This window comes from Hippichthys cyanospilos, chromosome 4, assembly GCF_059441005.1.
Source record: "Hippichthys cyanospilos isolate Australia breed blue-spotted pipefish chromosome 4, RoL_Hcya_1.0, whole genome shotgun sequence".
NCBI lineage: Eukaryota > Metazoa > Chordata > Actinopteri > Syngnathiformes > Syngnathidae > Hippichthys > Hippichthys cyanospilos.
Window position 1 is genome coordinate 13557706 of NC_142372.1, and position 16227 is coordinate 13573932.

At 36.9% G+C, this 16227-nt stretch overlaps 1 protein-coding gene across 1 annotated transcript in view; it reads right to left on the reverse strand.

The window, feature by feature from the left end:
- The window catches only part of csmd1a (CUB and Sushi multiple domains 1a), a 371307-nt gene that overhangs the window by 225365 nt on the left and 129715 nt on the right, over nucleotides 1–16227 (reverse strand). Inside the window, exon 3 of the mRNA XM_088414132.1 lies at nucleotides 7849–7961. Coding sequence (XP_088270258.1) covers nucleotides 7849–7961 — 113 coding nt within the window. The remainder of the gene's footprint in view (nucleotides 1–7848; nucleotides 7962–16227) is intronic.

Consider the following 16227-nt stretch of genomic DNA (forward strand, 5'->3'; position numbering starts at 1 on the left):
GAGTTAGTTGGCACACACTCTAAAGTTAGTGCAGCAGTAACCCTTGGCCTAACCTAGCCACACACACACACACATACACACACAGTTGGACATTGCAGCCTATACCAATGTAACCGACAAGTGCGGGTGCCAGAAAACAACAGTTATGTGACACGCCCCCCGTGGACAGCATCCTACAATGTCACAGTCGATACAATTTAGTGTGCAACTGTCCACCAACACAGGCAGTCACATACACACACTGTTATGCGAGATCTGATCATCAAAGTTGTCAAATCCCTTTGTACTTTTCCCCTCAGGTTTAACGATCTGTTTGTGCCAAGAAACGCCTCCTGCTGACTCCGCTGGCATGGAAAACAGTTTTCGACTTAGTGCCCAGCATATTTGAACAGCAAAAGCAGCAGTGGATTTGAGTGTGATTATTTAACCAACTAAGAATGATTTTACAATATATGCTTCATCTCATATAGGTTTTGTATATTTGTCAAAATCATATAAAGAAGATATGATTCTTGTTTTCAATGACAAGTCCGACCCATCTGGCAACTCTTTTTCAAATAATGGGCCTAAGCGACAATGCCATCAAAAGTCCTCATGTTAGCAACATTCTTATTTGCTGCACAGAAGAGGGATTAGGGGGATTTGCCCTGATAATGATTTTGGAGTCCCAACTAGGAACAGCACACCGTTGAAGCTTGGACTCAAAATGTCAGCATGCAACAAATTTAGAAATAACAATGCACATCCAAAAAATGTTGCTTTTGTGAATGCTGATTATATAATAATATAATACAGTGGTGCCCTGAGATAAAAGTTCCATTTGTCAAGTGACCGCAGTGAAAACACACGTCATATGTCTATTGCCTTGGCCAAATAGAATTCATAACAGCTCTTCTTTTAGCCGTTTTTTTTGTCTTTTTGACAGGATAAATAAAAAAAGCCTGTGAATAATGTTGTTTTATGCGTTGCTCTGCCATTTGTCATCATAAATCAGTTGCTTCAAATGTAATGGCACTATGACACCATGTTATTTTTTGTTGTAATTTTTGTTACAAGGCCAACCGTGGAAGTAATAGCAAGCGGACTTTTTTAAGACCACGTTACAGAGTGTGGTTGTTGAAATTTGAAACAAGTAACTATTGTTTTTGTTTCCTTTCATTTGACAGTCAACATGAACGGAGTATTTGACAGCTTCTGGACTGCTCATTGGTATGTCAACCATCTATTTAATCGCTCTTTTCTAGCACCCCATTAAAGGGAATGGAACCCATGACTTGCAAAGAAGCACTATTCTCCTGTTTAAAACAAAACCAAAGGTTTATGATAAAAGATTAATAAATACAAAAATAAATGCAAGGAACCACACAGTCTTAAAGAGAGGCATACTTGGTGTATCTAATTTGAACAAACCAAACATAAAAATGGAAACAAAAAACACGATGATTATAGAGATTATAGTGCCAATAGGAACTCTCATTGCCAAAAATTTGCCACCTCCAAATAGTGTAAAATCATATTTTTGACTAGCACTTTCCATTTGATGTCATCTGAGACACTTCCCAGTGTTTGGTAGGAGCTTTTATTCTAAATAACATTGTTAAATGGACTCAGCAGTAGAATTCAACAACCATGCTAATTGAATTGAATTATTTGTAAATGCTATACATTCTTTACCTAAAATACACAGCTTTAACAACACACTTAAACTAACTACTTTCTTTTCACTCACACATACATAGGAATGTATCCTTATCTGCTCATATACAGTACATTAGAGCACTAATCATAACCACCATCTCATGTTTACAGCCAACCACTTCAAAGAGTTAATATCATGACCACTTGCACCACTGCGCACACACCCTCCAGTATTTCCTCAACAAGCTAATCAAGAGAAACTCCAAATGAATTTATTTTCCCTCACACAGATGGAGGCTGTGCTGCTGCTGACAAATCTACAAGCCCAATAATTCTCCTGCCTAATGAAGGTTGTCGCCATTGCGAATCGTTAAAAGCTTGACATAGAAAAGTAGCATTTAACTGCAAAACTACTCATGGAATGTTTGGAAAAAAACAGGGTAATAATTGTGGGGATACGGGTAAGAATGTAACGCGTGTGATGATTTTTTTATTTTGTCCAAGACAAACTATGCATGAATGGATTTTTAAAAAAGAAAACAACAAACAAACAAACAAAACAAGCAAGCAAACAGGTGGTAAATGTCAAGCCACCTTTTGTCCATGTTCAGAAGAGGCCGACAAGCACCAAGCGAAATGTCAGATGAAGTCAAAAGCACAAAGTGTTCACACATTTGCGACTTTACAGCTGTTTGTGTATTATTGAATGTGATCGAAAAGTAGATAATAAGATCATGGCCATACGTTTTGGTCATCAATCAGATTTTGTACTCGACTCATCACAGAAAATGACTCCTCTGAAAAATGAATTCATGTTGTTTAACAAATGCTCTAACGTAAATATGTGAGCAGTAGCAGTTTTTAGGTCATTATTGTTTAGTTTGTCCTAAGTCCATTAAGTGACAAGTTCAAAGAAATGGACGCAAAGAAAGACACAGATTCAGACTGAGGAGAAGCAGAGTCAGGTGATCTTTGGGATTCACGATGACAATCCGACTTCCACAATAGCAGGGAGCATTTTTAAATATTAAAATATTAATAATTGATGATTCGAGAAACGGCAGACTGGAGACCATACCTTGAATAAAATAACACTGTAGCATGTGACACTATTCTAAAATACGTTGCTTGAAAAAAACGAAATCAGTCACTCCTATAAATACAGTTTTGTCTCGCTGCCAACATGCTATATGCATTCCATACGATGTCAATAATGCATTCAAGTACTGCAGTTGTTGTTTTTTTCCTCCCCCATTGAGATTGGTTAGGATCCAACTTTTAAAATAAAAGCACCACCAAGAAAACGATCCGACTGGAGGCTTCAGGAAAAAAAATACTACAGAAGAAAAAGCGTGTGTCTCGTGTGTAACAACATGTCGAAGGACCCCAATTCCCACAGCAGGAAACTGTGATCCATTTGCATTCAAAAGTCGTGACTGTACAAGGCTCTAACCAGTGTTGGTGCAAAGCTGTACATTCAAGACAACAAGAATTGGAAGCTGATCTGAGAGGGTGTTTATGAGTCCAGATTCATGAAAGAAAATGAATAATACAGGTAAATAGGCAAGAGACTATAGTATTCGGTTCTACTGTTTTAGTCTGAAAAGCATCCAACATGTATCTTAATAAATGGTCACACGCTTCCAACAAAATTCACAATCAATAGTTACAGCACAGTAATCGTCCACAAAATGTTTTACATCAAGCTAATAATGAGATGAAATGAAACCCCTCAAGTGTCTTACTGTAATGTAGTCAAAAAAATGTCAGTTGATAACATCTTAGATACAAAATAAGTCATGCAAACACACTATAAGTAATAATGAATATGGACCCATTACTATACTAGCAGTTCGTACATGAAAGTGCGATATCACAGATTAATTTTCTGTTTTCAGGAATTTTTGTTTTTCTTTCTATTTAGTGTGCATTATTCATTTTCAAGAGTTTTGGTTGAAAAAGATGCATTATATATATATATATATATATATATATATATATATATATATATATATATATATATATATATATATATATATATATATATATATATATATATATATATATATATATATATATATATAAAATATTTATATGCATTTTGCTATGTGTGGTCTCTTACCACTTCCACTTCTTACCAAAAATCATGTATAGTACAAGGCAAGGTTCCTTTATGTTTTAAACAAGTTGACCCTGCAAATACTTTTGGGATTAAACAAAGGAGAGTTTGGGGAGTTCAGGAGTCTATTGGCTAACTGACCAACTCAAAATCTTGAGAAAATAGAAAGAAAAAATCAATGCAGAGGAATAATTGGCTCCTGTTATACAAGAGCTGCTAGAAATTATCCCTAACCCTAACCCTTTCCAAAGTAAATGCTAAATAATCGCCATCAGTCATTTGTGTTTGCATGCACTGTATGCATGTTTGTGAAATATGTTGGAACATGTCCGTGTGTGCATGCGTTTCTTGGGCAAAGCCTTTTCAATGAGCTTCCCAGTAAGCCTGGTCAATACATTGTTTTTATATATATATATATATATATATATATATATATATATATATATATATATATATATATATATATATATATATATATATATATATATATATATGGCAGTACCTTATCCAAATAGTTGTGTTTGCATCCCAAGTGATACAAGTTGCAATGTTTATCTTTAACGAAATTGGACAAAAACAAAATGGTTTGCACTTTATCGATGTCATGCAATGGTCTACTATGCTACACTTGTTTACAGGAGTACTTCATGCAAGGCGACTTCAATTCTAAGGAGTTTTGTATGTCAAAATTGCTAAAAAAAAAGAACCAAATCCTTTTGTGAACTTCATTTTTATTTTCTTCGAAAAAAAAAAAAACAGGAGTGTGGAGAAAAAGAAAAATTACGTAATTTTTTTCATTGAAGATTTTATTTTTACTTTCGAATTAAGTTGCACTCATCCTTCTCATTAGGAGAAAAAAAAATCAGCAGCAAATTGAAGCAATCTAACATGAACATACATGGGGCTTAATAGGTTTGTTTTCTTTGTTGTTGTTTTTTCCTGCTCCCCTACAAAGAAGGCCATTGAAATGCACTTGCTACATAATTATTGGCTATATTTATCCGATAAGCTTGACTAATTGAGGCAATTTTGCTCCAATGTGAATTGCAAAAAACTAAATGACATTCATGGACAAATGAAATCACATTTACCATTCAAGCAGCTCTTAATTTATGTCGGATAATTTAATTACGCAAAAAGTCATTCTTTTGGAATTATGTACTGTTATCTTTTCTAGTATTGATGAACACAAGGAATGTGCGCATTATCTCTCCTCATAAAAGCTAAAATGATACAGTGTTAAATTGTGACTCAGCAGATTTTTTCACAGTTCGGAGGATCGAGATTTGAAGATCAGCTGTGACCCTCCTGCACAGAGTGACCAATCCAGCATCTACCTTGCCCCCCACCCAAAGGCAGCTAGGATTGGGCTCCAATGAGGACAAGCGGGATAGAAAATGGATGGAGGGATAAGTAGTGACCCATTTAAAACTATTTTGTTCCTTTTGGGAATCTGCAGAAATCAGTCCGGTGTGAAAACAGCTTTTAAATTACCAGCAGCACAAATAATGTTGCAAGTTCCACAATATTTCCTCAGTGCGGGACAGTCCTGGCGCTGCCTTTGCACTTTTACGTAGCAGCACTTAACAAATGCTCAGGGGAAGTTCTGGCACTGGTCCTTGTTGCTAAGCGACAATTTGAAACTCATTTGAAGAGAGGTAATCTTTAACTAAGGTATAAATAGTTATACATTTTAGTGTTTGGCACCATGATGGTAAAACAAGTGTTTGAATTTGGAAAACCAGTTGGGAGGAACGCAAGATGCAACATATGAACATTACAAACATACTGCATGGCCATTATTTTATTACTTTCATTCTTTTAAAAGCAATGATAATATGAAGGACACAAGATTACATGTGACACAAATCCCCAGTGGATCTTTGTATCATTACATCAGGATACAAAATTGCTTTTACTATTGGGCTTGATGTTGATAATGATGGTGATGCTCACAGAATTGTTCCCCTCTGATCTATCAATATTGAGTTTTCCCCTTAATATCTGATTACAGACAGGCACAATCCCCTCTGTGCAACTCCATGCCTCCCTCATGTTCCCAGCAATCTCCCTTTTCATTTTAAATGTCTTCATTCACACCTCTCTACCGTTGCTCTACTCTGGCTTTGGGGCTAAATTAATTGATGTTAATCTTGTCTTTGCAGGGCTGGTTTGCAAACTTGGCTTTTCACCAGTAAGGGGATTGCTTTGCATTACTTATGCCTTCATTTAAGGCACTCATTCTTGGCTGGACCGTTTTTTGTTGAATTCCTTCCGTACTTTGTACCTCAGACTTAATCTATTAGCAGTGTGTGAACACTGCTAATTCAGTTTGGTATCCTCCCATAAAATGATAAACTTGCTTGACTGACATCAAGTCGTTTGGTTAGAAAGGCACTCAGTGGAGGTGGAAAAACGATGACTGGAATACTGATCCAAAAAAAAAAAAATCCTAGTAAACAAGTTTCAAACAAATCTTTTATTCACAGAGTTAAATATTGAAGAATGATATTAGCGGGGTAGTCACGTCTCAAGAAGGGCTACAAAAGAAGCACTATTGACTTGATAGCTGTTTGTTACTCATGAAGCAAAATCTCTATCCACAAATTCACCGGACTTTGGTTCCTACCAAGAGATGTTAATTTTGATTGTCTGTGACAACTCAACACCTCTGTCATTCCTGAATTCACCCGCATGACATGATTGCTGCTTGAGCTAACGCTGCACGTGGCAGCTGCCAGCGGGGCTACGTCATGGCCACCCTTTCCCCACCATCCCTCCCCCTGTCATCTACAAGTTGTGTGAGATATGTCATAGTGTCATTTTGTTGACATGTGTGGGGATTTATTTCCAGACTTGGGCTACGCCCTCTGTGTGAGGCATACCATTTCATACCTTGAAGTTCTGCAGGTATATTGATAATAAAGGCTATCAATCTATCTACAGTTCACGCCTTATCTTTTATGTAATCATTTGTATATGTGCCCAGTGCAACATGACCCACACAATAGCACAAATTCTCCTGGCAGCATTTCACTTCTCAAAATAACACTGGCATCAAAACAGGAATTCAGAAATTTTGGTATGTGAGAGAGTGATTTTTCATTTTCCACGTGAATTTCCAAATGTTATAATCGGTTGTATTTATGCATACATGACTGGGGATTATAACTGTTTTACTGCTCAGGAGATCTGCAAATGAATCGAACCCACAACTTTTTCAAGTGCGGTAGATGTTTTTTTTTGTAGACGTGGTTCTTGTATTGATATTACTCGGGGGAAGGTGAATTTGTAATCTGACCAGGCGCCAGAGTCATTATTTGACAATACCGATGTGCCAGCTCTGTTTCTTTTTGTTTTGTTTCTTTCCCAAAATAGTAGGGACTGCTTTGTGGGTCAACACACAACAAGCGGTGGTGGTAACGGTTGCACTCAGTGCAGAAATGATGAGGACACATAAGTAAATGACAAGATAGCCTTACATTTACATTGTGTAAACACTCACAGTAGCTCCAACTGATACTGGAGAGACCAAGACAGCAGCAATGAGCTGTGAGTCGCCCACACAGAATCATTAACATGGGCTGCTTTTCTCATAAATCACCAGCAGAGCCGAGCCTCACTTGTATTCTCCAACTGGGAAAAATATAGCCTATTCAACACAAGATGTTGCCCTCTGATTTGTCTGTTTAAATGAGTGGCACCAACACCAGAGCCAATGTATGTCTCATCCTTTTTTGTCAGGCATGATATTCTTAAATCTCTTGTAGTTTGCATTGGTGTTGAACAGTGAAATAAATTATTGCAATTTGGGTACCTAATAATCATAGTAATGGGGTGGGATCATGGCACAAACTGTCATACTGGCTCCTTTTGATGTACTGTTCTGACACTTATTGTTCCCTGTCTTTTTGTTCGATATCTGTTTTCTCTGGCAGTCAAAAATGTTCTGTCAGAATACTTTCATTAGAAACATCTCAGTACAACATCTCAATACAAATACGGAAAAAATGAGTATATCAAACTAGTTTTGCACAGGCAAACTGTTCCAGTGTGATACATTTCCTTACACAGTTGAAACATGATCTTACCTTCATAGACAGCTTTGAAGCCCTGTGCGCTGACGGCAAAATCGGTGGTAAACCACAAGGCCAATATGGATCCAGTGCTGACGATGGGAGAAGGCAGCAAGAATCCCGACAACCTATGAACACAGAGAAAAATGTTGAAAATTGATTTCAACACAGCAAGACCACCCCAAACTATTTATAACGTTTAACGTACAAAGCATAAACTTTGAACCAGGTCATCCACCAGGACCACATGGAAAGCCCTGTTCTAAAAGTACCTCATCACTGGTGGAATATTGTAATTTTGTAGGAATCTTTCATAAATGATCATTTGAAAAGGAAACACAGGCAAAAATGTAGAATTATAATATTGGATTTTTTTCTCCTCGCCAACTTCAAGCCCTCCTGCTGTTTCCTTTGAAAAATCTAAACTAAAAATCTGTTAGTAACCCCTGAAATGCACGGGAAATAAACAGTAATTAAAGGAGTTTGCATTTAACATTGACTTGCACTGTTTAATGATGCCACAAATCTAATCTCTGAAACAAAAATATGAGTTTTAGCGTGTAATGGAATCTGTAATGGCCTTCTCAAGATTAATAGAGAGGTGACGACTGAACGATTGGGGAGCAGAAAATGGACGACTCATGGATAAGAAACAACAAAACTGTTAGGGCTAAAATTGACTGCCTGGATAATGAAGGAAAATTAGTGTACAGTAAATGAAAAATGTTTCTTTACGAGGGAAATTAAGTCAAGAATCTGTTGCATGGAAGCACCATCCGAATGGTTGAATAATGAAAGCAAATTAAAGCAAAGCACACGCACATTGAAAATAGAGAGCAATGCCCTTGGTGGCATTATTCAAATATCTAGATAATGTCTACATTCACTCAATATCCACAGCATTATGCACATTTGCCTTGAAACCTCATGTGATAAATGCAAAATTGCTATCAACAAAGAAAACAAAAACCGAGTTTTCAACTGACTCTATAATAATCATTATTCTATTTTATTATGTGGTGTACCTATTTACATGATGTGTGCTTTTATAGAAAATACATATATGTATATTGCTGGCTAGCAGGTCGTGACACATATGCACCTGCAAATCTGAGACACTGAGCCCAAATGGAGCTCTTTAAGTGTTTTGACTGTCAAATTACCTCTGCTGATCAGCAGTAAATTGCAATCATTGCTACTATTCCTCCAAGTAGTAGCTGCATGACTGACATTGAAGACAGAATAGAAAGAAATTAGTTTCCTCTAAAGATGAGGAGTATAACTATGTAAGAAGTTGGGAATAAGCCTGCTAATTATCAATGTACAACAAAAATCCCGGTAAAGTGATGCTGACTTAATATTTTGAAATGGCCAGGTGACCCTTAACAAAGAAAATATCAGATATTCATGCTAGCAGACTGATTTGTGCTTGTGTTACAGTTACCAACAATTGCATCAAATTAGAACTAGCTATTGGAATGATAACATCAAGTATAATAAATTCCTTTACCAAAATTGTGAATGTAATTTCGAACAAGAACTATAAAAAAAGAGCAAAAGGCTGAGTTTGCTTACAAAAGAATTATTTAAAAGAAAATCTAGCACAAAAAGCATGCACACGCTTGTGCCCTCTTGAGTAGCATTATCATTGAAAGCTCAACAATTAGCAAACATGAAGGCCTCCACCTTCCTATGTAATATAAACCGCGATAACTCAATCAACGATTATTTACTCCAAAATACCGTGTGTTGATTTCATAGAACACTTTTATTTCCACATTATTGAAATTTAAAGTGGGTTTTTAAAATGAATACATGTCAAAATATTTAACCTTTTAACAAGTTTACGGAAGTACCTGGCAATGTTGAAATAGATGTCATAGCAGAGCCAGATTATTTTCAATTTGTTTAATTTAAGGACTAAATTAAAGAGGTGGAAGTGAGGTTTTTAGTCATGGCATTTTGTGCAGTGACAGCAACATCTTTCTCTGTGAGGATTCTCTACCTCTGTTAGACAGTTGCGCTGTTTGTCTACTGTAGAGTCCATTTACTGCCACCTATAGAATGGGAGAATATCATCTGACTGCAGGGGAAAGCCGCACCGAGTATTAGGTGCGGCAAAAACGCTTGCCGGCCTGTCAAGTAAAAACCAAGCTAGACTTTTGCTGCAGGCTTGTGTTCGCTACAGTGAATTTCAGAGCCACGTAAATGCAGAAAAAACATTTTGTGTTATGCAACAGGGGGATTTTTCCTTGTATGAGGAAGTAAGAAAGAGGGAAAGGCTTTAATGCATGTATTTTTTTCACACTGGGGCGAATTTTTGCACATGCAGGTTTCAATGTAGAGAAATTTTACTGATGTTCAAAACACCTGCCATGCAGGTTTTTTAGAGTGTTGGAGGAAGCCGGCGCGGCCGGAGAAAAGACAAGTAGGATTGGGGAGAACATGAAAACTCTACACAGGAAGGTTGGAGTGAGGTGGATTTGAACTCAGTTCCCTTCAACTGTGAGGCAGACGCGCGATTCACTGTGCCACCGAGCCGACAGAGAGACAAAATTCACCTTGCTTTATTGCGTTGTCTTCATATCGTTCGCTATTATTCTTTTGAGGACAGTATTGTGACATCTGTCGCTTGTTTGTTACGTGCAAGTTGGATGAATGCAACCTGATTGTTCAGACTTACGTGACATTTCAAAAGGTCAGATGTGTATCGCTTTAGTACTACATACACAAGTGGCCTAGGTCGCATTTGAAAAAATCGGATCTGTGTCATTCACATTTCCATCAAAAGATCAGATACATGTTAGATAGGGCCAAAAAAATCGGAATTGGGTAACTTCGGGCTGCAGTGTGAACCTAGTCCTAACCCTAACCCAAATGTGTGTTCATGAAAACACATTTGGGCTACCGCCTTTAAAGAGGACATTGGCCATACTTCGAGAGTGAGGATATGATTGGAAAACTTTAATTGTGTGTTGATTGACATGAATACAAAGTGTTTTATAGACAGTACCAAGTACAAAGTGAAAATATGGTCTATTTACGTCATCAAGTTATTTGTACACGGCTGTTGCAATAAAATTGACAACAATTGACAACTGTTTGCTAACACATGTTTCAGAAAACCAAATTTTGACATTAACCTGACCTTAACCTGAATATTGAATGTATATCAATTTAGTCAATACGTTCGTATACTCGGGCTCCTTTAGCTTTATGGCTAAAGTTATGGTTCTCCTTGAACCTAACCCACATTAAAATTTACAGTAGGCTTTGTAGCAAAGAGCGAAAGGTGAAAACTTGGCTGGCTGGGACTGTGAAGCATAAATTCAGCAAATATGTTTGTGCATATATATGAGTAAGGCATTTTTCACGGAATATGAAGTAGCAAGCGTGGTTAATGTCTCTTCATTGTGATGGATGGCCTACTATAACCACATATTAAGTCATGACAAAATGTAATGTGTGTAAATTGAAATGCATTTTCATCAATTTAACCTTACCTACACATTAAAGGGCATCCAGCAAGCAAAATATACTTTTTAGAGCTTTAAGAGATGTTAAAATATTAATTCCTCACCAAAACTTCCTACAAGTTGTTTTCATCCTTTCACCCATCTCTGAGCAATCCTGAAAATGTCTCAGCACAAGCCTCACATGAGCTGAGAAAACAACTGGGTCCTCACTTTGTTAAGTCACTAATTGAGTATCACCTCGGAATCACATATGCACACTGAACACACGCCCAAACTAGCGGAGCAGCCGGCGGCGCACGCTGTCATGAAAGGGGCACGGCAGCCTCTCTCCAGCCTCACATAGAGAGGTGGCGTTTTTGCAAGTTAGACGTCAAACTTCTGATATAGAAATATCTTGCCGCCCAAATGACTCAAATTTAATAGAATCACCTTTTTGCCAACAGTAATATGTATAACTATATCTTTCTGAGACCCAGCCTATTCATTTGTGTCCACTGAAGTGGGTGTTTGTTTTTGGTTAATATCTTTTGACTCATTCAGGCTACACTCCTAAGTCCTGGTGAGCTCAGTAGAGGACTTCCTAGTCATTCCAATGATACCTCATGTATTTGGATGGGTTGTAGTAACCTTTGCTGTCCTGCTTAGACAAAATGGACACAACGGTGGACGTAAATGAAACAGCTTGGTCTCAGGAGGATATAATGTATATATACCTATAGTTAATTGCATATAGCTTAAAGTAGCATGATATGGACCCTTCAAAAAACAGCATGTGGAATTCACACACAGTTCACTGAATCAGAAAGTAAATTTAGGTCCATTTAAATGATTTGACACCAACATGCATGACCTAAAGGTTTCCAATAACGACATTATATGTACAAACAGAGGTAATATCAAGGGATGCATTTTTGAGTGAGAGCCAACAACAAATAAACCAATAATCCCAAAATGTCTATTTTGTAGTAAAAAGTCAAGAAAAACATTGTTTACTCAGAAATATGTTAAAGGAAATAAGATGAAATCATACATTTACACAACATTTAACTTACGTGAGTCAGGCAGAATCCTTGTGTCTCCAAAATCATCACTTTCCAGGAGGGTTAGCAAATTTGTTCAACCAGGAGCATACTTTGTGAATGATGGCTGGACATTATATAATTTGGCCTAACGCTAGCAAAATGCTACTAGAATAACATTTGTGACAAGAATTACGTAGTTAAACACTGAATTAATTTGGTTCCCAAAACAGTAGTTCATCGATGACAACGACAACCTCTGATAATCTACACACAGACTCGGTTAGAACAATCTAAATTCTCAATCGAAAAGTTACAAATCTATGAAAAAGAACAGTGGGGAAAATATATACATTTGGCATCAAAGCAAGAACAAAACAGACAGACAAAGAAAGGGAATTTGTGGAAAGCAATAAACAAAAAGACAAACAGAAAGAGAGAAGAGAAGAAGAAAAAGAGAAGAAATTGAAAAAAAATGGACAAAGATTATGTGCATTATGTGCCTGGATGACAGAATTTGTTGAATCATTTTGTTCCATTGTTTAGTACATAGTTTAGCCTTCAGTGTATAGTCATAGTTTTCTGGTGTACAGTAAATGTAATTGAAACTAAAAGTACTGAAGTAACTGAAACTATTGTTCCTTGACCAATTTGGGACACTATATACAGTATATGCATTTTTTTTTTTTTATTCTCTCTCTCCCTCTCTCAGGCATGGGCAGAAGAAAGCCAAAAAGGTGATTGATGTTTTACTTCAAAAAAGGGCACAATGTATGCCCTAAGTATCTAACAGGATACTACATTAATTCTAATTTAACTAATTCACACAAGTACCAGTATTTAAAAGATGCACTCTTTTGGAATATTTAAGTAAGCTTTTTGTATCCCTTCCAATGTTATAGTAAGCATTTATATAAATACTAAATTATCGTCAATTAATGTGTAGTTATTGCTAAAAACTTATGCCTTCAGAGAACAGAATAAACGCTCCACAACTATTTAGACATGAGTTATTTTTAACACTAAATACAAAAAGAACAAAACAGCAACTACAAAAAGAACAAAAAAGTAACATAACATCAAATGTGAATTTATGTAATACCACGCTTGGAGTGTTTTTATGGATTAAATAGGATTTGGCTTGCTTCAGTTGGTAGCATGATGTATATGTATACTTCTGGAGTCTGTGTTGAACTCGTGAGCTTTTATTTTTCACAATCAAAAGCAAACCCAGGATTGCTTTTCTTCTGAGAAAATTAACTAACAAAAATGGCATTAGTCTCAGAACATCAGATTGCAGAAGAAAAAGTCATTATTTTGGGTTAAATCACAGCAAGGAATTGTGACGCACACAAAAACACGTCTGTCAGGTAATGAGCAGTAATCGCCTGTGCAGATGGGCCATGTTGGCTATGTCATTTCTCTTTGTCTCACCTTCATAGTTTGTTGCTCTGCACACTCCCTCATAATCCGGACAAGCCATTGATCCTGCAGCTATTTGACATCTAGTCAAAATAAGGGGGTGTGCTTGAAAATATGGGACAGATGATACTGTCGGTCAGCTGTCCAGTCAGTCATCCAGCTCATGCGATGGAACAGCCGCTCGAGAGAGTTAGCTTTACAGTCAGATGACCAATCAGTCATTTCCTTGTGTGCTTTTTGTTGCCGCCTCCATCTGTCTTGACTGCCCATCCGCATATTCTTGTCCATATCTAGCTCTGCCAACAGTTCATAGTGCTGACAAATTCTCTTGTGTTACTTTTAAACAACTACTCTTTAACATTTTGTTAAATGAATTCATTTACGTTTATACATGTATTATACAGGATTGAAGATATCTGTCAAAAAGGTATGAAAATTGAATTATTGTGTTTAATTACTAGTCATTTTTGGAGAGCTCTGGGTAAAATAATGCCTCATGTCACACTTTGGAGGGACTACACTCAAGTGAACAGCAGAGGTGGGCAACTTACATTTTTTTGCTGGTCCACCATGCATCAGAGCCACTCCCCCTTTCTGTCATCATCAGTCCGTTAACTTTTCAAGCCATACGAAATTGTAATCATCGGTCCATCAGGTCATCGGTGTATTTTTGCCCAAAATTCCTCCACCGCTGGAGGGCGACTTTTGACAAATATTTTTCTGCTCCGTCATTTATCAGGCGCTGGACTACTTCTGTCTGCACTCATACTAATTACGTTTTCTGGTTTAGTACTTACACTTAAAGTTAACACTATGGCTGCGGTTCTACAGTTAAACTGCAATTGAAACATAACACAGGAATATACGTGTAACAAAAAACAGCGCCAGCTCAGCTGCCTAATCTACCATGCACGACACAGAGAATTCAGTGGTTCTAAAGGTCTAAAAAAAACTTTTCAATCTTCTCTTATTCATCTTTAACACATTAAACACAAGTGGAATGAACAAGAGAAGTGTGTTTGTCAATGGCCACTCTCAGGTTCAATATTTGCGATATCGCTCATGTTCCAGGACACTCCCAACATTTGGTAGATAATATTTTCTGAGAAGGATACGTTTTCATAAAATACACAGAGCCATTTGTAACTATGTATAAAAATGTTTTGTTTACCAGGATTTAAATATCTGTAAGTAGCTTTGTTTTTCATCCCAATACAAAAGAACAAAGCAGCAAATGTTTAAGCAGTGTGAAGGTTTCCGGTGAACAAACTGACAGCAAGGTGAGGTTGTGCTTCAAATAGACTTTCCCATTTTGGAATCAATGGTGCTTTAACACTTGAGAGAGAATAAGTGAGTCGTGGAGTTCAAACACCTCAACACACACACAAAAAAAAAAAAACGCAACTGCAGCGAGAACATGGCCACTGGCAAGCCTTCACCTTTTCACACAATCATTGATTTCAAGCGTATTCAGATAGCCACTGAGGAGAGAATTGCCACGGTGTCAAAAAATGTGCTTGGAGAATGGTAACATGATCGCAAACATACAATATTTAACACATATACAATTTAGTATCAGATCAAAAGCATGCTTTAAATGATTTCAGTCCTCAGTCATGTTGATATTTAACAGCACTGAAGTCAAGTACATTTATTGGCATTGACACATAATCGAATAACCTATTTTCAATAATCAATTATTAAATATTTGAATGGTGGTGGAGCAAAAAAAGTTCTTAACTTTGTATGAATGTATGTATGAAGCTGAGAAATGTCATGATAGCAATTTAACACATTTGCGTGAAGCGTTCGCTGCATGCAGCTCTTTCTTGTAGCTTTTTGCTAGTATAATGGTTATATATTTAAGCCAGTCCAGCACATCAAATAATGAAAAAAAAAAAAAAAATCAATATAAGCTGGACTAGAATGTATGATTACAAAAGACGCACTATTCGAGAATGCTCACAGTCACACACGTTTAAAATTGCAGGTACAACTTGTTTTGTTCTGATTGTTGTTTATTGTTGAGCAGGTCAGGTGGGCAATTGTTAATACGTAATTAATGGTAACTATAAGTAATGTCAGCAGACAATCGAATACTGTAAAAGCAAATCTTAAAAATCTCATCAACCAAAGTATTATTTTAATGTTCCACCATGATCTCAAAAGATTACGTTACTTTAAATCGCATTTGGAGTCATTGAAAAAAAGGTTCTCAAAGACTCTTCTCAAGGAAAAAAAAAATGGGTCAGTCAAAAACAGACCCAAGAAGAGCAGTGAACAAATCCAATATTTGTGTTTTAGTCTTATGGAGCAATTTGTGCTTTCGTGCCAAGAACACTTGCACAGTAGATATATGTCTCTAGGGTGGCCGAGTTTGCTTTAATGTGTCATTCTGAAAATGTGGCCCATTCTTTAAGGTTTGTCTGGGGCAACTAGTAGTTGATCAGTGACATTACACAGAGTGAATGGATGGT